This window comes from Haematobia irritans, chromosome 5 (genome assembly GCF_050003625.1).
Source record: "Haematobia irritans isolate KBUSLIRL chromosome 5, ASM5000362v1, whole genome shotgun sequence".
NCBI lineage: Eukaryota > Metazoa > Arthropoda > Insecta > Diptera > Muscidae > Haematobia > Haematobia irritans.
This window is the reverse complement of record NC_134401.1, coordinates 12273719-12299670: the sequence shown is the minus strand read 5'-3', so window position 1 is coordinate 12299670 and position 25952 is coordinate 12273719. Positions and strand designations below refer to the sequence as shown.

At 31.2% G+C, this 25952-nt stretch overlaps 2 protein-coding genes across 2 annotated transcripts; one reads left to right on the top strand and one right to left on the bottom strand.

Moving 5' to 3' along the window:
• The first annotated feature begins 2208 nt into the window (after positions 1-2208).
• On the top strand, positions 2209-3187 carry Twdlbeta (Tweedlebeta). Its single transcript, XM_075312777.1, has one exon. It carries the CDS (start codon positions 2280-2282, stop codon positions 2871-2873), a length of 594 nt encoding a protein of 197 aa, XP_075168892.1. The 5' UTR covers positions 2209-2279; the 3' UTR covers positions 2874-3187.
• A 1293-nt stretch (positions 3188-4480) lies between these two features.
• Sln (monocarboxylic acid transporter silnoon) lies at positions 4481-25742 on the bottom strand. Its single transcript, XM_075310750.1, has 5 exons — positions 24203-25742; positions 9960-11520; positions 9325-9891; positions 9121-9247; positions 4481-8660 (listed from the first exon to the last, which is right to left on the bottom strand). The coding sequence occupies exons 1-5, from the start codon at positions 24233-24235 to the stop codon at positions 8276-8278; spliced, it is 2673 nt and encodes an 890-aa protein (XP_075166865.1). The 5' UTR covers positions 24236-25742; the 3' UTR covers positions 4481-8275.
• Between the last annotated feature and the right edge of the window lie 210 nt (positions 25743-25952).

Below are 25952 nucleotides of genomic sequence, written 5' to 3'. Positions count from 1 at the left end.
AAATTTTATTTCTATAGAAAATTTTGTCAAATTTTATTTCTATAGAAAATTTTGTCATAATTTTATTTCTATAGAAAATTATGTCAAAATTTTATTTCTTTATAAAATTTTGTTAAATTTTATTTCTATTGAAAATTTTTGCAAAATTTTATTTCTATAGAAAATTTTTGCAAAATTTTATTCCTATAGAAAATTTTGTCAGAATTTTATTTCTATAGAAAATGTTGTCAAAATTTTATTTCTATAGAGAATTTTTTCAAAATTTTATTTCTATAGAAAATTTTGTCAAAATTTTATTTCTATAGAAAATTTAGCCAAAATTGTATTTCTATAGAAAATTTTATCAAAATTTTATTTCTATAGAAAATTTTTTTAAAATTTTATTTCTATAGAATTTTTTTTTTAAATTTTATTTCTATAGAAAATTTTATCAAAATTTTATTTCTATAGAAAATGTTGTTAAAATGTTATTTCTATAGAAAATTTTGTCAACATTTTATTCCTATAGAAAATTTTCTCAAATACTTTATTTCTATAGCAAATGTCAAAATTTTATCTCTATAAAAAATGTTGTCAAAATTTTATTTCTATAGAAAATTTTGCCAAAATTTTATTTCTATAGAAAATTTTGCCAAAATTTTATTTCTATAGAAAATTTTGTCAAAATTTTATTTCTATAGAAAATGTCGTCAAAATTTTATTTCTATAGAAAATTTTGTCAAAATTTTATTTCTATAGAAAATTTTGTCAAAATTTTATATCTATAGAAAAATTTGTCAAAATTTTATTTCTATAGAAAATTTTGTCAAAATTTTATTTCTATGGAAAATTTTGTCAAAATTTTATTTCTATAGAAAATTTTGTCAAAATTTTATTTCTATAGAATTTTTTTTTTTTAATTTTATTTCTATAGAAAATTTTGTTAAAATTTTATTTCTATAGAAAATTTTGTCAACATTTTATTCCTATAGAAAATTTTGTCAAAATTTTATTTCTATAGAAAATTTTGTCAAACGTTTATTTCTATAGAAAATGTTGTCAAAAGTTTATTTCTACAGAAAATTATTTCAACAGCACAACACGAAATGGAGGGTAGCACAATACACTGTTACAACAAAAAAAATAATTTTGTGATTGCAGACAAAATATATTTTTCTTTGGGTCAAAATTCGAATCAGCTTCTTTTTAAAATTTTCACTTGCTTCTGTTATTCCAGCTGATGACAGTTTTGCAGATTTTCGCACTTTTTCTGGATATAACCGTTCTATGTTTTCTTTTAGCCCAATCAATCCTTAGCTGTCCAGTACTAAACTACACAGACCTAAAAAAACAGCACTGGCCTTAAATCCCAATTAGGAACTGGGTTATTAGTGCAATCAAACGGTTTTTTTATCAAAAATCCTTGCATTACATCTGTATTCTCAATGTAGGCCGACAGGGTGTGATGTTGACAAAGCAAATTAAATGTTTACACTATCGGCTTTCCTCAGACCTATGCCAAAAGTAACTCATTCACAAATTTCGCTAATTACTTTTTGACACCATGACTCTTGGCCGGCATTCCAAATATTTTGGCTTCCAAACTGCAATAACAACAACAACAACATATTACATAATTTGTTGTAAAAACAACAATAACAAAAACATATGTATATGTATATGGAGAGCCGGTCATCGTTTTTATTTTTGGCAAACAAACTCACTCTGCCACAAGAAGCTGAGCAAAATTGACATTGCGCATCGATGCAATACTCGGGTATTTCTACAAACATGGTTGCATTTTGTCATCTTTTACTAATTCGTCTGATCGGGGCGCTAGAGCTCGGTCATTAAATATGCCTGTCTCGTATGTGCAATTTCAGCGTACGAGACGCATTGTTTATTAGCTGGGTCTAAACAAGTAGCACAACCCTCCCCCAACCATTTGTAAGCTTTTTCCAGGCAATCCATCGTATGTGGTCAATTGATCAAAAAATTATGCAAAAAAAAAATCGAAATGTCCCAAAACAGCGAACAAAAAATCCATATCCAATAACTAGAAAAAAAACTTACAATCCTATTGGGCTACCTTTCGATACAACGAAATTGAAAATGATATGAAAACGATAAAAATAATAAATGTGTAATAACTCGAAGCCGAAGCGAAACGAAGAAACGAAAAATTTCCAACTTCCGTTGTGGTATAAAATCCCAGTACGTTCCGTGTAAAGGTATCAAATCACACCTACACTTAGAAGAACAAACAACACATTCTTGGGATTACCGAGCATATCAACAAAATGAAGTTATTCATTGTATTAGCTTGCTGTCTGGTCATTGTATCGGCTAGGCCTGAGCCACCGAAAAGTCGTTATGGACCCCCTCCAGCACCCCAGAAGGAATACTTGCCACCCAAACCTGCTGAACAGTATGGCCCGCCACCTACCCAACCACCAGCTCAACCTTTACCCGTCTATGGTGCTCCAGCTCCTTTCTATGGACCTCCAGCCGAGACCCTAGTGACCAAGAACGTATATGTCCATGTTCCACCAGAGGAGCCTGAGGTCTATGCTGCTGCTGCTCCCATCCAAACTGCTGTACCCAAAAAGCACTACAAGATTATCTTTATTAAGGCTCCTAATCCTCCAGCACCCGTTCGTCAAGTCCTTCCTCCTCCTGTACAGGATGAACACAAGACTTTGGTTTATGTTTTGGTTAAGAAACCCGAAGAACAACAACCCCTTATCCTACCCACACCTCAACCCACAGAGCCTAGTAAACCCGAAGTGTACTTCATTAAGTACAAACAACAGAACAAGCCAGCTGAACAATATGGCCCACCACCAGCTCCTGCCCAGCAATATGGACCACCTCCAGCTGCTGAAAAATTCTAGAGTAAATACCAAATACCAAAAACACTACACTACCATTCCCTGTTCTTTGTTTTGTGTAAATATGTATATGAACGAATCACCTTTTAATCCCTCTTAAATTATCTTCATATCACCGCCATTCTTTCTATCCGCCAACATTTTTTTGTGGTCTAATCTTAGGATAGTCGTTATAAGTTTGTTAACCAAAAAAACATACGTTTCTGTCATTTTGTTGTTATTTAATTTTATAATATTCATTTTGTGATAGAATAGTGAGTGATAACTCGGTGTACAACGAATCTTTTTTAAATAAATTATTTGTTTTATTAAACAAATTTTAAAAAAATGTTTTATTCACTTTTTCAATTTTTAAGTTTTTAGAAAAAATAATGTTCGTAACAAATTCGTTACTAAAGAAAATGTTCGGGTACGGCATTATCCGGTAAACCAAGGATGTCCGGTAATGAATGATGTTCAGAGTGTTCTCCAAACGTTATACTGGCCCACGATTCATCACCTGTGCGATGTCATAGACGTGCTCCCAAGCACTGCGATTGCATTTTTGGAAATAATAAATAAAAAAATAAAATTTTGACAAATTTTTCTATATAAATAAAATGTTGACAAAATTTTCTATAGAAATAAAAGTTTGACAAAATTTTCTATAGAAATAAATTTTTGACAAAATTTTATATAGAAAAAAAATCTTGACGAAAATTTTCTATAGAAATAAAATTTTGACAAAATTTTCTATAGAAATAAAATTTTGACAAATTTTTCTATAGAAATAAAATCTTGACGAAAATTTTCTATAGGAATAAAATTTTGACAAAATTTTCTATAGAAATAAAATGTTGACAAAATTTTCTATAGAAATAAAATTTTGACAAAATTTTCTATAGCAATAAAATTTTGACAACATTTTTTATAGAAATAAAATTTGGACAAAATTTTCGATAGAAATAAAATTTTGACAAAATTTTCTATAGAAATAAATTTTTGACAAAATTTTAGAAATAAAATTTTGACAAAATTTTCTATAGAAGTAAAATTTTCACAAAATTTTATATAGAAATAAAATCTTGACGAACATTTTCTATAGGAATTTTATTTCTATTCTATAGGAATAAAAATAAAATTTTGACAAAATTTTCTATAGCAATAAAATTTTGACAAATAAATTTTTATAGAAATAAAATTTTGCAAAAAAATTCTATAGAAATAAAGTTTTGCAAAAATTTTCTATAGAAATAAAATTTTAACAAAATTTTATAAAGAAATAAAATTTTGACAAAATTTTATATAGAAATAAAATTTTGACACAATTTTCTATAGAAATAAAATTTTGACACAATTTTCTATAGAAATAAAATTTTGACACAAATTTCTATAGAAATAAAATGTCGACAAGATGTTCTATAGAAATAAAATTTTGACAAAATGTTCTATGGAAATAAGGACCGGTACAGGGCTTGTCCCCGATAAGTATTTTTTTGTGATTTTTTTTTTTTGTTTTGAGTGTATTATACTACCACAAGACTACCATTAGAATTAAAACAAAGTATATTGTTTTTTTTTTTTACCATTTGCGAAGTTCATTTTATTTCACTTATAGGTTTTTGTTTTTTTTTTTTTTTTTTTTTTAATTTCCGATTTTATTACATATGTACGTAGTTACTACAGTTTATTTGCATTTTGCTTTTCTTACTCTTTTGGTTTTTTAGATTAAATAATCTCATGTGTTTAACATTTAAATTCATAATTTATTTTGTAATATTTTTGTTTGTCTCCGCAATATTAACTAAAACTCAATGTATTTGTTTTTATATGTATTTAGTTTTGTTTTTTTTTTTATTTTTTTATCCTGTTAATTTCTGTTCTTTGGTTAGATTAAAAATATATTTCTTTTTAAATGTTTGTTTCTTTTTTCATAAATGTATAGTTAGCGGGGGTAGTTGTTTTAATTAAATATATATATTTTTATATTTTATTATAATCATTAAATGTCTTTTTTTTCATTAACTCAGTTCTTTGCGCATTTTTAGTGCTTTTGGTTGATTTGGTTTTGTTTTGTTATTTTGCCATTTCGGGCAAAAGAAAACAAAAAATAATATATATTTTTTGTATTTTTTTAGTATACTTTATTCAAATTATATTAAAGTTGCTACTGTTTTTGGGTTTTTTGTTAAAATTACAATTTCTGCTATCTATGTAAGTTTTATGATTAGGGGAATTTTGATTTATGGGAAAGGTTGCCAATGAGGAAATAAAACAAAACATGTTCTTTAAAAATTAATTTTATATAATTTGTTAACCACCAGCCAATTTTATAGAACTATTTTAAAATCCAGTATGCACCTGCAGTGAAATTGGTTAATAAATGAGAGCCTTAAGGCCAAATTTGGGAGAAATCGAGCCATGCATATAGTATATGGGAGCTATATCTAAATCTGAACCGATTTGGATTATATTTTGCAGGTTTGGTTGATATTACAGGAGATTACCTTGTACTGAATTTGAGTAAGATCGGTTAATAAATGAGGCCACTATGGTCAAAAATAAGGTTATTACGGGCAAATTTTTGAAAATCAGGCGCTACATATATATGAGAACTATATCTAAATCTGGACCAATTTCCATGATTTTTTGGCTTACTCACTTGTATATTTTACTTAATGCCAGTATGTACCTCTAACGAAATTTCCGTTACCCATAATAAATGCATTCAAATATTTGCTACCGAAAATTTCGTGAGGCGTTGTTATCGATTGTTTACGTTTTGCTCCCATTAGAAATGTACAGGAATTTTCGCAAGAGCTGCGGGCGTAAGTGACAAATATTATGTTTCCTACAATTTTAAGATATAAAATTTATACTGCATTAACTACTATGTCGATAACTATTTAGCCCCTATTTTCCGCTTAGTTAAAAAGTCACTCATTTATTGTGACGTCAAAAAATAGCACCATAGATGTATGCCAGACTTGAACAACGAATTCCCTGCACATTTTTTCATGAAAAATTGTCTTGCATTAAATTTAGGAAACTCTTCTTTTAAATTTGTCTTCTTCTTCAAAGTAGGGCGAATAAAATTAAATTCTGGTTTAAATAAATAAATTCTAAACTAATTAAATCTAGTTTGAATCCGAATGGCCAATCACGCTATTATCGACTGATGCATCAAACTATTACCAATATTCGTTCACCAATGTGGTATCACAATGGACTGAATAGTCTAAGTGAGCCTGATACATCGGGCTGCCACCTAACCTATCCTACCAATATTCGTTTAACATATCTTAAAACAAATTATTTTCCACTTTGAAATTAATTTGAAATTCTTTATGTTACATACCAATATTATTCTTATTATTAACGACTTTTAAAAGTAATGTTATGCGACTACATTAATATGAATGCGAATACGAATATACCAATGTGTGTGTCTTTCCACATATCAAGAACTAATTAAAAACAACACACATACACGTTTATTATAAACCACACAAAAAAATTATATTTTTTCGTATAAACTAATCACATACATAACTAATAAAATATACGAAATAGTTTTAAATGTTAGTGTAGATTTTTTTCTTAGGGGTTGCTTTTAAACAAATAACACATCTAAAAATTGCCAAGGGATTCTAATGGTAAAACTAGGACAAAAATAGAATAATAGACATTAGAGTCTGCTCGAAATCTGGATTCCTGGAAACACTTGTACTACAGAAAATTCAGTGAATATCGTTTAAGAGTATTTATGGTGAAACTGTATTACCGCCCAATTCTGCTAAGAATAGTTTGGGGAGGCCCATAATAAATGCATTGATATTGTTGTGTCGAAAATGTTGGCGTTATTATCGATTGTTTACATTTTTTCTCCCATAAGAAATAAATACATGGCAAAACTTTGTTATCGGTATGTAACAGAAATTTCCGCAAGAGCTACATACCGGACTTTAGCCGGCATTTAGATGGCATAGCTCCAAAATTTCTGGCTAATTATAACAAACACGTATAAAAATTTAATAATACAGGGTAACTAAGTTCGGGTTTAGCCTCTAGAACCAAAAACAAATTTGTAAAAAAAAATCGGTAAAATAAAATGAGTAATGAGCCAAGGCAACAATTTAAAATAAAAATAGTTTGGGCAGATAATGATGATCATACAATTTTTGTATCAAATAACCCCCAAAAATAGTTTGGACCGATAATGATGTTCATACAAATATTTCCCAAAATAGTTTGGACATATATTGATGTTCATACAAATATTTCCAAAAAATTGTTTTGTGCCGATAATGATGTTCATACAATTTTTGTATATTTGATAGTTTGGAAAATAGTTTGGACCGATGTTCATACAATTTTTTGTATCAAATATTCCCCAAAAATAGTTTGAAGCGATAATAATGTTCATACAAATTTTTCCGAAGATAGTTTAGACAGATATTGATGTTCATACAAATATTTCCCGAAAATTGTTCGGGTCTACAATTTAGGTCATGTACCACTGTATCAAAATTTCCCCAAAATAGTTTGGGCCGATAATTATGTTCACACAAATATTTCCAAAAATTAATTGGGCCGATAGTAATGTTCATACAACTTTTTATATCAAATATTTCCAACTACACACAAAAAAATTTCACGAATATTTTTCCAATTAAAATTTTAATTGAGTTTTAAAAAATATTCAATTAAAAATTTAATTGATTCAACAAATTTTTTAATTGAAACAAAAATCAATCGCAAAAATAATAGTATTAATTAATTTTTTAATTGGATCAATTAACTTTTTAATTGACCTTCAATAATTTTTAATTGATACTATCATTTCTGTGATTGAAGACATTTCAATTAAAAATTAATTGGATCAATTAATTTCGTGATTGAATCAGAAAAAAAATTTTGTGTGTAGGAAACCTAAGCCGGTAATAAAGTTGTTCAGAAAAATTCTTATGTGTGAAAAATATGTTTTTAGAGAACTTGTACTAAGAAAAAATCGATAACACCGCCATCGGAAAACAATCATTAACATAAATGGCCATATAATTCTTAATGACCTAAAAGAATATTTTGAAATAGATTTATCTCAGATTTTCCAATAATTGGATTGAACCATATTTTTATTTCTCAAAATTGTAAAATTGCTACGACATTAAAATCTCCTTGGCAATAAACAATACTAATAGCTAAGCTAAAATATTAACCTCAAACATTAGTTTTGTTTTTTTTTGTTGCACTTCTCTAGTTTTCTTTCGTAAAGTTTTTGTTTTTTTTTTTTTTTTGCAATATTTGGCCCACCCCAGCTACTAGTACATTTAAATAAATACAAATCACTAAATTTAATTACTCACTATATTTTTGCGTTAGCCCCCGTTTTTTTGTTGGTCTATTCAATATTGCATAATACTAATCTAAGATACCGATGAGGTATCCTCATTATCATTACCCTGATATAGCTTTCGTTCTCGACATTCCAAAATAGCCCAAACCAATAATGGAACACATCCAAGAACCATACAGGAACCCATACAATAGAAAACAATAGCATAACTGCCAGATAAATCACGCAGAAAACCAGCGAGTGGTGGTACAGATATGGCTCCAATCGATTGAAACATTCGTACTAAACCATAGCTTGAGCTGATGCGATCGGTCCCAAAGATGTCAGCCAATAATACTGGCATAAGGACATACCAACTGCCTAAACAAAAACCATAGATAGCTGCAGATAGTCCTACCAAGTAGATGGTGTATTCCGAGGGTATAGTGAGAACAGATAGACCGGCACCAAAAATACTGAAAAAAAGGAATATAGTAGATGAGTACATTACAATAATAATAATAATAATAATAATAATAATAATAATAATAATAATAATAATAATATAAACAATGTTTATCATTGTAAATATTTGTTGCTATTTGAACAATTTGTGCATTGAAAATATAGAATTTCAATTTCGTTTAAATCGTATATATTAGATTTTCGTATTTTAACACATTTGTCATCATATAAGTTTATCCGGACGACAGTGTCGAACATATCCCAGATATCGATATTGCTTCATGTTTATGGTATAGATAACACATTTACCGATTATTTACTCATCGCCGACAATTCGTATCGATTGGTCACACTGTAAGATTCTTTACAACCACAGACATTCCTTCCGGATAAACTTATAGTCTGGACGACGCTTTAGATTTCTCCTTGAAACCAATTATTTTTTTCTTCAGATTTTGCGACTTTACTTACCAAACTACATAGATTTTCCTTCTGTCAAATAGTTGCAAATCGGAAAGCCATCCCAAACCCAATCGTCCCACCAAATCTAGGACAGCACTAACTGTTACCAGATAACCAGCTTCACTTTTGTTGTAACCTTAAATGTCAGAACCGAGAGCACATAATGTAATCATCATATAAAATATTAAAACAAAAAAATGTTTTCCAACTTACCAATGGATATAACATGGGCAGGTAAATAATACAACATATAAGGACAACCCACTGACATTAGAGTCACCGACAGGCACATCAATATAAATGTGGGATCCTTCAGTAAGCTAATGTCCAAATAGATTTCAATACGTTCATAACATGTTAGCGGAGCATCATCTACATCCTCTTGCAATGAATTGATTCCAATAATGCTGCCATTTTGTGCATTTTCTGTAGACTTTTGTTCACTCATACTACTGATAGGTGTAGGTATTTCCATACTCTTGCTGAGACCTCGCGTTACCACAGTAGGAGGTGAGAGAGGCTTCTCCAAATGGGCTTGAATTTTGGAAATGATTTCGTCGTTGGCAAATACATTGCGGCGACGTCGCGAGGCACGATTAGATTCGGTACCAGAATTTTTGCGATACACCCATGTTGATGTGGTACTTAGATCTTCAACGGAATGCATTATACCGGAACTGCGAACCTTTTTAATGGGTTTGATGAATGTAGTCTCTCCTATTATATCTTTAATTTCGTCATCACTCTCTTGGGCGCAGGTAGGAACAGATTTTTCCGAGGCTAAAAAATAATTACAATTAAAAAAATTGTCCATCATCGTTATCATTATCATCATTCTCCAAACCTACCATTATATCTATTACTATAATAGTCATTGAGGCGATTCTTTGATTCCTCCATAAATAGATGTTCTATAAACTTAGCATTCAAGCCATCTTCACATGTATCCAAATAGGTTGAATTGGTCAGCATATCTGTGGTACTTGGATTTATATCATTCAATGGCTTTGTGGCATCCTCCTCATCCACAACTTTCTCTTCATTACTCATCGATTCCAAAGGTCTATATAGCATAGCTGACAAGCACACATCGAACATGCAGAATCCTAAAATCAATATTGTACCATGGAAACCGAACTTTTCCGCCAAATGCTTTATAAGTACAGGCAAAATAAAACTTCCCGTTGCCGTCCCCGATACACAAATTCCATTGGCCAATGCCCGATGTTTATCAAAATACTGCGAAACTATAACAATGCCAGGAGTAGTGGAGAGGCCACCTCCTATGCCCGTTAATATGCCAAAAGTGAAGAGTAAATGTACCAAACTTGTGGCAAAATAACTTAGTGTCATGCCCAGGGCACAAAAAAGCCCTCCAACAAAGACTACGGTGCGACAGGAAAAGCGTTGACATAGGGCACTGGAGACCGGTGCTAAAGCTAAACATAGAGCCGATAATATGGCTGGTATCCATGATGCTACCGTTGCTGTAGAACTAGGAAATGTTTCCATTATCTCCACATATAGGACACCGTAGGATTTTACCAGACCCGCCACCCAAAATTGTACAGAGAATGCTCCGAATACAATGAACCAGCCATAGCCACCATCGGGCGGATCGGTGCTGATTGAGGAACGTGATGAAGGCGGATGACCGGAGCTGGGTCGATCTCTTGAACTTGTGATACTGGAAATGCCGCTTGGCGCTTTTTGTACACCCTTACCACGTTTCCTTTTGTTATCAATGTTATTGCGATTCGAACGTATCTCACGCGATTTGGCGATTAGTGGTCTAGCCGTTATACTTGAGACCGTTAACAAGTTCTCGTTGTCATCTTCCTCAATTTCCGATATTTGGTGTTCCAATAAACTGGCATGCAACGTGCGGCTTGCCGGGCAATACGGTGTTTCGATGGGCAAAGAGACCGGACGCCTTGGTATCGTCGATGTTGCCGATCCCGGCGCTGAGGCAGCAACCTCGTTAATGGAGACAGCCGAATGGGTCGTAATGAATGGGTTCTGTGCACTACCGCCCATTTGGAGGCCAAGACCACATCCCGGCTGCAATCCAACTCCAAGGGTATCCATTTGTTTTGCATCCATATCGCCAAGCGGTACTGGTGGTGCCGAGACAATCGAGAAGAGTGAACCACTCGATTGCTGACATTCGGTGAGTAATGATGGAGCTGGCGGTTGAGAGCAGGCGACAATGGGCAACTCACCTTCTCGTCGGTATTGAGGCTCACAGATGACTTCAATGATTTCGGTGGAGTTACCTTCAAGGGCAGATTGGCTGTTGAGTTGACTTTGACCAATGCTTGCGTTTGAGTGAATGAACCTTCCCGACTCGTACTGGACTCGACTAATTGGGTCCGGTTCACTCGCGCAGTACAACGATCCCCGTGAATCCTGCAGAGAAATATGAAAGGGGGAAAATAAATTAGTGTAAAGGGTTGAATTCTAATGAAAAATTATTTAACCTTTAATCATAAGATTTAATTCAAGCCAATTTAATATCAAAACAGTGCTTACTTTTAGGCTATTACAATCAACCATACTATGAATTTGAAGCAGCTTTGCCACAATGAATTTTTATTTTGGACCAACATTTTTCCAAAATTGGACCAAAGTTCGTACCAGCGGGCCAATTTTCCAAATTAATTAATATAATTTAAAAGTTAAAATGTTATTCTTCGATAGCAAATTTTGTCAAATTTTTATTTCTATTCAAAAATTTTATCTCTAAAGAAAATTTTGTCAAAATTTTATTTCTATAGAAAAATTTGGCAAAATTTTATTTCTATAGAAAAATTTGGCAAAATTTTATTTCTATCGAAAATTTTGTCAAAATTTTATTTCTATAGAAAATTTTGTCAAAATTTTATTTCTATAGAAATTTTTGTCAAAATTTTATTTCTATAGAAAATTTTGTCAAAATTTTATTTCTATAGAAAATTTTGTCAAAATTATATTTCTATAGAAAATTTTATCAAAATTTTATTTCTATAAAAAATGTTGTCAAAATTTTATTTTATATAGAAAATTTTGTCAAAATGTTATTTCTACAGAAAATTTTGTCAAAATTTTATTTCTACAGAAAATTTTGTCAAAATTGTATTTCTATAGTAAATTTTGTCAAAATTTTATTTCTATAGTAAATTTTGTAAAAATTTTATTTCTATAGAAAAATTTGGCAAAATTTTATTTCTATAGAAAATTTTGTCAAAATTTTATTTCTATAGAAAAATTTGTCAAAATTTTATTTCTATAGAAAATTTTGTCAACATTTTATTTCTATAGAAAAATTTGCCAACATTTTATTTCTATAGAAAATTTTGTCAACATTTTATTTCTATAGAAAATTTTGTCAAATTGTTATTTCTATAGAAATTTTTGTCAAAATTTTATTTCTATAGAAATTTTTGTCAAAATTTTATTTCTATAGAAAATTTTGTCAAATTTTTAAAAATTTTGAAAAATTACCGATTTAACGAAAATGGACCAAAATCAACCAAATTCCGTTTGGTCCGACCATCGGACCAAATTGAAAATTTAATTTGTTTTGGCCCAACCTACTTTTTTGGATCAACCCTGATTTGAAGGTTCTCTTGAGAACAAAATGTTAAAGTGTAGGCAATACTAATATTCCTTATTTAGGAGCCACCGTGGTGCAATGGTTAGCATGCCCGCCTTGCATACACAAGGTCGTGGGTTCGATTCCTGCTTCGACCGAACACCAAAAAGTTTTTCAGCGGTGGATTATCCCACCTCAGTAATGTTGGTGACATTTCTGAGGGTTTCAAAACTTCTCTAAGTGGTTTCACTGCAATGTGGAACGCCGTTCGGACTCGGCTATAAAAAGGAGGTCCCTTGTCATTGAGCTTAACAGGGAATCGGGCAGCACTCAGTGATAAGAGAGAAGTTCACCAATGTGGTATCACAATGGACTGAATAGTCTAAGTGAGCCTGATACATCGGGCTGCCACCTAACCTAACCTAACCTATTCCTTATTAATTTAAACCAATAGAGAAGAAAATTTAAAGTTTGATTATAATGAAATTTCTATATAATGAAGTAATAATCTGTCCCAGTTAAGTTCTATTAGAGGTTAGTTCGACTACATACTGCTACTAAAGGGTGATTCTTTTGAGGTTAGGATTTTCATGCATTAGTATTTGACAGATCACGTGGGATTTCAGACATGGTGTCAAAGAGAAAGATGCTCAGTATGCTTTGACATTTCATCATGAATAGACTTACTAACGAGCCACAACGTCGAATTTTCAGTGAATGGGCCCTAGAAAAGTTGGCAGAAAATCCGCTTTTTTATCGACAAATTTTGTTCAGCGATGAGGCTCATTTCTGGTTGAATGGCTACGTAAATAAGCAAAATTGCCGCATTTGGAGTGAAGAGCAACCAGAAGCCGTTCAAGAACTGCCCATGCATCCCGAAAAATGCACTGTTTGGTGTGGTTTGTACGCTGGTGGAATCATTGGACCGTATTTTTTCAAAGATGCTGTTGGACGCAACGTTACGGTGAATGGCGATCGCTATCGTTCGATGCTAACAAACTTTTTGTTGCCAAAAATGGAAGAACTGAACTTGGTTGACATGTGGTTTCAACAAGATGGCGCTACATGCCACACAGCTCGCGATTCTATGACCATTTTGAGGGAAAACTTCGGAGAACAATTCATCTCAAGAAATGGACCGGTAAGTTGGCCACCAAGATCATGCGATTTGATGCCTTTAGACTATTTTTTGTGGGGCTACGTCAAGTCTAAAGTCTACAGAAATAAGCCAGCAACTATTCCAGCTTTGGAAGACAACATTTCCGAAGAAATTCGGGCTATTCCGGCCGAAATGCTCGAAAAAGTTGCCCAAAATTGGACTTTCCGAATGGACCACCTAAGACGCAGCCGCGGTCAACATTTAAATGAAATTATCTTCAAAAAGTAAATGTCATGGACCAATCTAACGTTTCAAATAAAGAACCGATGAGATTTTGCAAATTTTATGCGTTTTTTTTTTTTAAAAGTTATCAAGCTCTTAACAAATCACCCTTTAGAAATGAAATATATTTGAATATGAGTCAAAATCAAAATGCCTATTTACAAGCAAACCGTCAATTACCAAATTTTTTACAGGGTACCAACTAATTGCATTATAAACCAATTTGAGAGCATCTCATTAATTGAAGTGGCCTTTTAAAATAAATATAAAAATAATGCATACTTATTAAATTAATGCCCAAAATAAAATCAGATTTTAATATATTCACAAATTAGTTTCATTTTTCCTCTTATTTCTCATCTGAGGATTCCTCTTTGTAAACTCTGGTTTGAATATAAAGCAAAACGCACACATTTTTGTCAGCTGTCAGCATTTCTAAGGTCTATAAAAATTCCACGTTTTCAATATGCATTTCAAGGTTTCCAAGGTCTGTTGCTTTACTTTGGTACATTGGTAGCTATGTAGGTGGATGGATGGTTAGAATGCTTTGCTGGTCTTGACCTTGTCATTACAAAATATGGCTAAGTGTTTATGTGTTATATTCCTTGTGTATTTGTTATGTTTGTTGTTGTTGTTGTTGTGGTGGGAAAATTCCATTTTCTTCTTCGCGTTTAGTAAACAACGGAAATAAATCCTTTGGTTTCCTATGTATTGAAGGCTGAGAATTTTGCGCTTTACCAATCAAATTAAGCAATTTTCATTGATTTTTTATCCAAAAATGATATAAATTTATGGAATTTTTATAAATAAAATATACAGTGAAACCTCAAGTTTGAGAAAACCTCCCAAATATGGACAGTTCTCTGGGGACGTTTGCCATATTAACATATTAAAATTAACCTCTAACAACTGAACATCTCCCAAATGTGGATAAAATTTAAGCTACCACCTTTTATCCATCTTTCAGAGGTTTCACTGTATATAAATTTTCAAAAATATTCATATATTCAAAATATTAAATTCCTTTTTTTGTATCAAAATTTCCATGCAAAAAAGTTCGCAAAGAAACGAATATTCATATTCGGAGAGCTTAATTATAAGAGTCAGTAATTTCCACTTTCTTTCATTCGGCTAGTTAACATATTTCTATAGAAAATTTTTTCAAAATTTTATTTCTATAGAAAATTTTTTCAAAATTTTATTTCTATAGGAAGTTTTATCAAATTTTTATAGGAAAATTTGGCCAAAATTTTATTTCTATAGATATTTTGTCAAAATTTAATTTCCATAGAAAATTTTCTCAAAATTCTATTTCTATTGAAAATTTTCTCAAAATTTTAATTCTTAGAATTTGTTTTCAAAATTTTATTTCTATAGAAAAATTTCTCAAAATTTTATTTCTATCGAAAATTTTCTCAAAAGTTTATTTCTATAGAAAGTTTTATCAAAATTTTATTTCTATTGAAAATTTTCTCAAAATTTTATTTCTATAGAAAATTTTTTCAAAATTTTATTTCTATAGAAGTTTTCTCAAAATTGTATTTCTATCGAAAATTTTCCCAAAAGTTTATTTCTATAGAAAGTTTTATCTAAATTTTATTTCTATAGAACATTTAGTCAAAATTTTATTTCTATAGAAAATTTTGTCAAAATTTTATTTCTATAGAAAATTTTGTCAAAATTTTATTTCTATAGAAAATTTTCCCAAAATTTTATTTCTATAGAAAAATTTCTCAAAATTTTATTTCTATAGAAAATTTTGTCAAAATTTTATTTCTATAGAAAATTTTTTCAAAATTTTATTTCTATAGAAAATTTTGTCAAAATTTTATTTCTATAGAAAATTTTGTCAAAATGTTATTTCTATTTTATAAAGACAAAACGACTTCGGAGAAGGAAAACAAGAGAAATGCGTTTTCTATGCTAAGCAAAATTTGCATTCGTATTTTAAGGACATGAAATCTTTGGTCTCACGACAATATTTTTTTCAGTGCAGTTATGTCCAAAATTAAATGTCTTTATCTTTCCGGAATGTTGGCAGGGCCTTTAGATATAAAATCTTCTCATAAACAAGGATTTTTGTTAAAACAAAAGGAAAAACATTTAAATATTTTTTTTATAAAATTCATATAAATTTTATTAAAAAAAAATATTCGATTGTTCCCAATATTTTTGTACCCATCCATTTGCAGAAGGGGCACGTCCATATATCCATAATGAGAAAATGCAATGGCAAAAGACGAAGTCAAAACATGGCATTCCGCTAGACAAAAGGCAAAATAACACCCACATAGTACATGCATACATACATATATGCACTTGCCTGTCATAATAGAATTGTTAGTATTCCCTGCTCAATATCAGAAAACGATATGAAAGAGAAGGAGTAGTATTCCTATCGTGTGATTGCATCAGTTGTCCTGTTGACGTCATTTTTATTCAATTCATTTGATTTTATTTTGTCGTTTTGTCGTTTTGTCGTTTTGTTTTTCTATTCGTTTCGATTAATTTATTTATTTACTTTTAAGCTGTATAGACTTCAATACATAACGTATTTACGTACATTGGGGCGCGTGTGTGTGTATATGTCAATCAAACAAATTTAGGTAATGATAAAAAATATGTAGCATACCTTTAGGGTCTTACACAGACAGGATTGCGTGTCTTAAATTGTTTAATGACAATTTGAATTAGATTGAATTTTCTTGTCTTTATTTAATATTATATACATATATCACAAGTTAAATTAAAATAAAAAAACAAACACAAACTGCACCGCCCTGACCCCCTACTTGTGCAATCTCCTTTAAAAAACTATGCTTCTGTCATAATTCAAATCGTATCCATGCCGTACTAGCAGTGATCTCTCCTGTGGTTACACACTGGTAGTCCCAGGTAACAAATGCAGTATTTTAGAACTTATACAAGTTCACAGTATTAAATTAAATGTATATTATGCTAATGCCATCTACATGTCGTGCTCAATCAAACTTAATTCTCATTATGAGTTTTAAATGACAGGAGTTGTAATTTCTTTCAAGGTTTTTGTAGTTTAACTTATACAACCAAAAAAAGGGGTTTGAATAGTTTGAATAGTGAACTTTTTTTTAACACGTACGATTATGGCATGACAACAAAAGATCCCGACCGAGGAATCGTCCTCGGCATTCGACTAAACTTCGATCATCGGTCCTCTGTGTAATAAATTCTTTTGGTAGCTTAACGTTGGTTTCAAGATAGATAACCTAGTTTTATTTATATTCACTTTTAATTTGAAAAATATGAGTTTTTTATATATATCCAAAGGCGCATTACATCTCAAAATTGTCGATAAATCCGAATTTTAATGTGAACTCCAAAAAAATGTATCACAAAAGCTAATGCGCTATTAGCCATCTATAATCGTTTACATTATAAATAGAATTTTTTATGTAACAGAAAAGAAAACTTTAAAAAACGATTTCTATACTATCGGATTTTGAATACTGAAAATACTAAAGGCCTGCAAGAGTAGTATAAAACATTGTTTACGTTGTCGTTCAATAAAATATGTGAGTTTTTAAGGGCTATAGGAAAAATGCATGAAATCTTTATTTATGTCGATAGTATGGTTCATATAATTTAATATTTGAATGCAAATATTGACCGAGACTGCTCCTCCACTTAGTCCAATTTTGACATACTCTTTCAACATTTCGGCCGGTATCTCACAAATAAATTGCACCAATGCGTCAGTTGAAGCGAGCATGTCTGTAAAGACATGATCTTTAACATACCCCCACAAAAAATAGTCTAAAGGCGGTCCGAATGTGTACCAAACTGTGACTTTCTGGATGCATTGGTAGCTTTAGCGATGCTTCTGACTGATCTTTACTCCAAAATCGACAATTCTACTTATTTACCTACCCATTGAGCCAAAAATGAGCTTTGTCGCTGAACAAATTTTTCGAACTTTCTTAACTATTGTTGCCAAAAAGATAATAGCTAAAAAATCACCCTTTAGATTTATTAAAAACCGCTTCGGCTTCGTCACAATTCCTAACCGAACTGCATAGGAGTGGATTATCCTCCCTTGTTATTGTTGCCATTTCTTAATACATATTTCAATGCTACTCTATGTTGTTTCACCGAAATGTGAAACGCCGTTCGGACTAGGAGGTCTCTTGTCAATGAACTTAACATAGAATCGGGTCGCCCTCATTAATAAGAGAAAAGTTCATCACAATGGACTGAATATCTAACCTAACCTAAGTTAGATTGCCATTCGTGCCAAAAATAATCTACCAAAATACGAAAAAAAATCTACCAAATTTAAAAAATCGTATTTTAAAAAAATTTGGTCAATATTTTACTTCTATAGAAAATTTTGTCAAAATTTTATTTCTATAAAAAATGTTGTCAAATTTTTATTTCTATAGAATACTTTGTCAAAATTTTATTTCTATAGAAAATTTTGTCAAAATTGCAAAATTGCTGCAAGAGATGATGCTGATGAGAAACGTGGTAATTCCGAAACGTGCGTCCATCCAACCATCTTGCAGTCTATAGGGCTTTGCCCAAATAAATTTGACAAACATTCTTTTCCTCTGTTGGTTAAGCTACACTTTTAGTTTAGTCAATGCATGGTTTTAAGCTGAAATAGAAAAACAACAACAAAATTTTATTTCTATAGAAAATTTTGTCAAAATTTTATTTCTATAGAAAAATTTTTCAAATTTATATCTATAGAAAAATTTGTCAAAAAAAAATTTTATATCTATAGAAAAATTTGTCAAAATTTTATTTCTATAGAAAAATTTGTCAAAAATTTATTTCTATAGAATACTTTGTCAAAATTTTATTTCTATAGAAAATTTTGTCAAAATTTTATTTCTATAGAATACTTTGTCAAAATTTTATTTCTATAGAATACTTTGTCAAAATTTTATTTCTATAGAAAATTTTATTTCTTAGAATACTTTGTCAAAATTTTATTTCTATAGAAAATTTTGTCAAAATTTTATTTCTATAGAACATTTCGTCAAAATTTTATTTCTATAGAAAATTGAACATTGTAGAGGAATAGTTTGTAAAATCAACCAAAGCATCAAGAATACTACCAATCTACCAAACAGAAAAAATCTACCATTTCTGGTAGAGTTCTGCCAACTGTGGCAACCGTGAACTTATTCCCACCTACTCTTACAATATAAATTCATCCACTATTTAAAAGTCCGGAATGTTAGAGGCAGTCATTTTAAATTTATAAATAAATATTATAAATCCTTGTACATGTAAGCTGTCAGCGTTGCCGTTACTGGCTCTAAAGACCCAAATTGGGCTCTTTTTCATCTTGGCTCCAAATTTGGATCTTTTTAATTTTGCGGGCACTTTTTGGCTCATTTTTAGTTTTTTTTTAAGTGACGAAGAAAATGTAAAATAATATAAGGCTCTAAAAAGAGTATATATAGACGAAAGTCCAACCAATCCCAATTTTATGTACCCTCCACCATAGATAGTGTAGAAAGTTTTACGAAAGACTGTCTCGGCTTCTAATAGCTGCCGATGGCAAGGTAAAACTTTTTAACATTGTCTTCTAAATTGTTACTTAGTCCATATGGATGATATATTAGATAAAGAAAGCATATTAAATGCCTATGTAAGCCACATACATTCTTGGTCGGTTTATATAGATCGAAAGAAATTTCTTCCTCCAAGTCAAATAAGTCTAATATGGGACCGGTTTCTATGGGGTCTACATACATATAAATATAGACCGATATTATGCTTCTATAGTTATGCTCGTTCTATAGTTATGGAACCATATGAAGCAAATTTTGGATGGTTGTTAGCAAATGAATGAAATGAATGAATGAAAAAATTATATCAAATACAATTTTTATTAAGTCAAACATGAAAATAATTGGTTGAATGAAAAACTGGTAAAAATATCAAAATTCACTGGTAATTGAATTCACAACACATCAATTACTATGTTCAATTGGGCCAAGTATAAAAGTTATTGATTTAAGTATAATGCGTAATTGCCTGATAAAACTGTTTATGACGTTGCTACGTAACGAAAAATAAATTAATACAAACAACAAAATGTCATTTATTGCTATTATTAAGAATCTTCTTAAGAAAATGGTCGAATTTACTCGCAAATAAACCGTGGTATCGGTACCGCGATTCGAAATGTTAACATTTACAACATTTTTGGCGCACCATATTGTATTTTTATCGCAGGTAAGTACCTTTATCTAAATACCAGTTTTGTTGGTCAAGCGCGTTTTTTGGAAACTACACTGAAAGAATTCTCTTCGTAAAAATGAACATTTTCATTGTGAGTCTAACCTGTGGCGTGTTGGTAGAATTCTTTCTCTCTCTCAAGCACATTCAAGAAATACTCATGTACGTTCACGCAAACAGAACTTTTAAAAACGATTAACGGTTCACAACAATTTTTAGACTCACGAGAATTCTCGTGACTTCGACTATTAGTCGGGATCACGACGAAAGTATCACAGCACAAACTTTTTACTATGGAAAGTTAATTTAATATATTTAGTACATATTTCTACGTTCGTAAAATTTTTAAAATTCGCTGTAAACTTTAATAAAATATGTAAATTATTTCTTTCGTTGTATAAACTTACACACATCCTGAATTGGGTCGTTTAAAAACTTGCGAATAAGCTTTGGAATATATATACAATTACATTCTTTCTATTTTGTTTTTGCAATTAGTTCGTGTACACGTCAAATTGCCCTATTAATGGATATAAGCCGACTGTCAAAAATATGTGGCCTAGAGGAAAATGTGTTTACTTCGAAAACGGGGATTTCGAGGATTTCTTCCCAGCAACAGAAGGTAAAATCATGTAAAACTTTGAACTATTCTCGAAACTTTGAAATGAATAGATGTTTGTATTACAGAAGAGCAGGATGCCTAAACAAATCGCATATAAATGAGGAAGATTTGGGAAATTCCAGCAGGTGGTACAGATAATTCAAAAACTTTGTGAGTTAGCCTGTTAAATACGTCGTTTATAATGAATATTCTGTATTTTTCTACCAAACATGTACTTCGCTGTATTTTCAATTATACATATTTTCAGAATTTCTTTTTTATAATAAAATGCATAAAATTTTTTTCAGAGTGTATTTGTATAATTTTCTTAAATTAATATAGATTATATAGTACAAAGATTGTATTGATTAACATCGTAATAAACACAATTACGATAGTAATTGTATAGGTTACAAAATTCTATAAACTTTGTACTCAGTTCAATTACGACTGTAATTGAAAACACTATATACTTCAAATTCTAATGTATTTGGATTGAGTACTATGTCATTTGAATAGTTTGACAAATTCCAATTACATTTATACTCAACGCAAATATTACTTCATTTGAAAATAGTTTTATGACAACCTTACAATTTGGGTAATTGGATTTACAATTTTCGTCATAAGCTGAAAATCAAATACAAAAATAATTGAATTCACAATTTTTGTATTTGATTCAATTATTCACTTTTTTCTGTGTGTAACATATAAATTTACTTTACCACTCTCAGCCTAAGCTTGGAAATTCATATAACAAAGTATTTTCTGAATCATTCTCTCTATAATTATTCGTACACCTCATGTCTATTTTCCTATGCACTCATCAAACAACAATATAAAATTGTTGTACCCTACAATCAATGACTAATGCAATAAAACTCTCAATTTACGCTATACATGTGTCAGATACCATACAAGCAAACAAACAAACAGAACTTGACCCTTAAATAAAGTATAAACTACTGCAATCTTAATCAGCACAACATGTATTAAACAAAGAAAAGAGAAGAGAGAGTAAGGGATATTTTCAAAGGAACACACATAAAATATTAACAAAGACATCAACTTGACATCTACAACACAACCCACTGTTTGTTTTATTTTGTATTTACATTTAAATTACACATTATTTTTACTATCATGGCCAAGGGGGGATATCACATCAGCCCACCATGCAGCATCAATGGGTCATGGTGATGACACTAAAGGTCAAGTTCTACCAACAAAGACTAAGATAAAAACAAACAAAAAAAGAAGCTTCAAAAATACAAAAAACCTTAAACCACATTTACTACGATAGCTTTTGTTTATGTTAGTCAAAGTCAATGGACGACAAAAGGATAACGGAAGCAACAAACAACATATGTTATTAACCTCCCGCAACCCGATCTCATTCCATCTTAAAAGTCACATTAACTGACAGCACAATATATAGAGATAAGTGTCTGTAAAAACCATAAACATGCAAGAGTACACTCTCGTGTGGTGGTGAGTTTGCGTTGTATAAATAAATATACTCTCTTCCATCACTTTACAACATATGTAACAGCACATTGTGAGTGATGAGCATGAGTAAGAATTAATTCAAAATACGATTTGTCACAAATATACTAGCGTATAAGTCATCATTGTGTTCGTCTGGATTTTGTAGCTTTTGTGTTCCAATGAAAGTTTATGTGTTGAAAAACCCATGGGGGGATTTCCCGTTTATACAGCAAATGAGAGAAGTTCAAGAACATCATCATTTATTACTTTCGAGTACACTCAAATATTCATGTGACAACGAATAAAGATTATTTAGAAATAACTTGATTGGATAGCTACACACTAGTACCTAAAGGTTGGTACTAGTGTGTAGCAGTTGGTAGGATTCTACCAAAAATGGTAGGTTTTTATTGTTTGGTAGATTGGTAGATTTTGCAAAATATTCCTCTCTAACTTAAGGTAATTACTAATAGAAATAAAATTTTGACAAAATTGTCTATAGAAATAAAATTTTGACAAAATAAGTTTGTTTTTTTTTTGTAAAATTTTTCTTCAAATTTTGGTAGATTATTTTTGGATCGGGTGGCAACCGTATTCTAGACACCATTAAAGCAATTATTCGTGAGATACCGGATGGACCATTTGAGGCCTAGTCGCGGTCAACATTTGTGTGAAATAATCTTCAAACTTTAAATTAAGTGGACCATACTTCCGATTCAAATAAAGATTTCATGCATTTTTCTGAATTGTGTGTGCTTTGTATACCCTCCTCCTGAGCCGACCTAGCGATGTCTGTCCATCTGTCTGTTAAAATCACTAACGAACGAAGCTAGCTATCGACTTGAAACTTGAGACAAGTAGTTGTTATTGATGTAGGTCGGATGGTATTGCAAATGTTATATCGTATACTCTATTATATCGAATCAATTTTAAGTATAGCCCCCCCCCCCCCCTATAAACTGACCCCTAGATTTGGCTTGCAGAGCCTCTTGAAGGAACAAATTTTATCCGATCAGGTTGAAAATTGGTACGCAGTTTTAGTATATGCCCTCTAACAAGCATGCAAAAATTGGGCCATATAAACCGATTTCCGGAGCTTCCCGGAGGTGCAAATTTCATCCGATCTGGTTGAAATTGAGTACCTGGTGTTAAAATGAGCTTCTAACAATCATGCAAATCGGTCCATAATTATATGTAGGCTCCATAAAAACCGATCCTCAGAATTTACTTCTTGAACCTACTGGGAAAGCAAATCCGGTCCGGTTGAAGTTTGGTAAGTGATGCCACTATATGCTTTCTACTAATTGCGCAAAGATTGGTCCATATCGGTCCATAATTATATATAGCACCCATATAGACCGACGACATGATTTGGTTTTCGGAGCTTCCTGGAATTGACTTCTGGAGCCTCACTGAGATACGCATTTGATCCCATCAAACCTGGCCGAATAAACTTGTTTTATATTTAATTTTCCTATAGCTCTTTAAAAATCACCCTTTACAAAGATCTTTGCAATGTTTTCCATGTTGGAATGAACAAAAAATCTAAAACTACAGTGTCTATCCAATACAGAGACTCATAAAAAAATTAAACAGGGTTAAGGCAAAATGTTTTTTTTTTAATTTTTATTAATTTTAATTAATTCCACACATATAATTTTAGCATTTGGCATAAAATCGACAAATGGAGCTGCTAACAACAGTGATATAAAAATGTTATGATTTTTAAAATTGTTCATTACCCCGAGAGATTGCGCTATTACTACGTTAAATTTCGTATGGTAACGATGGAAAAAATAACGATAAAAATACGTACCTGTAAAGGGAATTCTCCTCGGGATAAAGACATATTTTACTACTGCCGGAAAATCGTTTTTGATGCTTTTTATTTGTTGGTTTATGATATTTCAAACCTAAATGCATTGGTTTAAATCTGCTACGCTTGAGGCCGCCACAAAATAGTTTCGCAAACGCAAATGCGATAGACGGCGGAATTTTGTGATTTTTTATTTCAATTTCTCGTATAAAACAAATTCTAATATGTGCAGTTAGTTTAGTTTCAAAAATGTATATATATAACTGGCAGCTACGACGACCCCCTACCGACAACCAAAAACCGCTCAGGCACTTAAAAAAAGTGCGCGATGCGTTGTGGTTCGTTGTCAGTCGTCTACAACAATTATTGGTCTATCGTCGGTATTGTAATCCTTTGATCTGTCTGTATTATTACAATTACGTAGAGTATAAAAAAATCTCGTTTAATTTATAGAGTACAAAAAATATTTGGCACTTGTTTCGTCGTCGGTCTCGTTCAGAAGAAATATCCTGATTTGATGTAAGTGTGGTTGTAAAAATGAACTCAAGGTGAAAATTGTAAACCAAACATACGGAAAATGTTGATTGAAAGCCAACAACAGCTGCGGCAACGACGAAAATTTATGGCAACATTTTTGCAAACAAGAGATTGAGGTGGAGGTTACAGTAGGGCCGTTGCCTTTAATAGGTTATTAGGTTAGTTCGTTCGCAGAGTCCTTGCGAGTCAGGGTGCTTGTGGCGTAGTGTTGTGATGCTTTACAATTATGCTGCGAGTGTTGTATAAGGATAATTATTATTGTCGTCCTTGTCAGAGGTTGTGATGATAGGTTTTCTTGTCTCTATGCTTTTGTTTATTTCTTTTGCGCTCTCTATCTCTCTCTATAAATATTTTGATTAGCAGTAGTGTCAGTCAACAAAGGAGAGCAGGGTGAGTTTTAGTATTTCCGCTCTCACACTTTTTGTTGTCGCCTGTGTTAATTCGGTAAATTTGTCGATGAGTTCGGGTGTTACGTTATGTTGCAGCGCTACACGACGACTCCTAGGTTATATATTTCAGGTATGAGTGTATGTATGTGCTATATTATACCGTTATGTTAAGATTTTATGTTATAAATCAATAAATCATATTCCATGTGGCGAGATAGTCAATAATTTTATTGATGTTGTTTTCTTTAATGGGTATTTTTCCAAAAAAAAATATTTGCCTCTAACGGCAAATCCTTCGTAGATATACAAAATACGTGTTATAATGTTAAAAATTTTTAAATTCCACACAAGCCGTTTTTGTGAGAAAAAAAGCCTTTGGATTTTCAATTAACACTATAAAGTGTTAATTTTATCGCAATAACTACTTATTTTCGTTTCTTTTCTTTATATTTTATGAGTTATATCATTTATTTTACTCCAATAGATTTTGTTAAAATTTTCTCCACGTTCCCAGAACTCTTGTGTAATTGCTGTAGACTGAATTTTCTACTCTTTGTGACAAAGGATATTACTTTTCTGTTGTTCCGTTCTAATCTTTTCGCGACCGTTTGGTATCGTAGTTAATGCTCAACTGTTCGTTTTTCCTGATTCGCTCGTGTTAATATAGCTCTTCCAGGACAATAATCTCCCATCATCCTCCCAAATCATCTCACATATTCACCATACTAGTACTTTTCACCTCACTTATTTCTAGAGAGACACAGAGAGCAAAAGCATTTGTTTTGTTTACATTTCTTAGTTCTTATGTTTTGGTCGTCTCATTC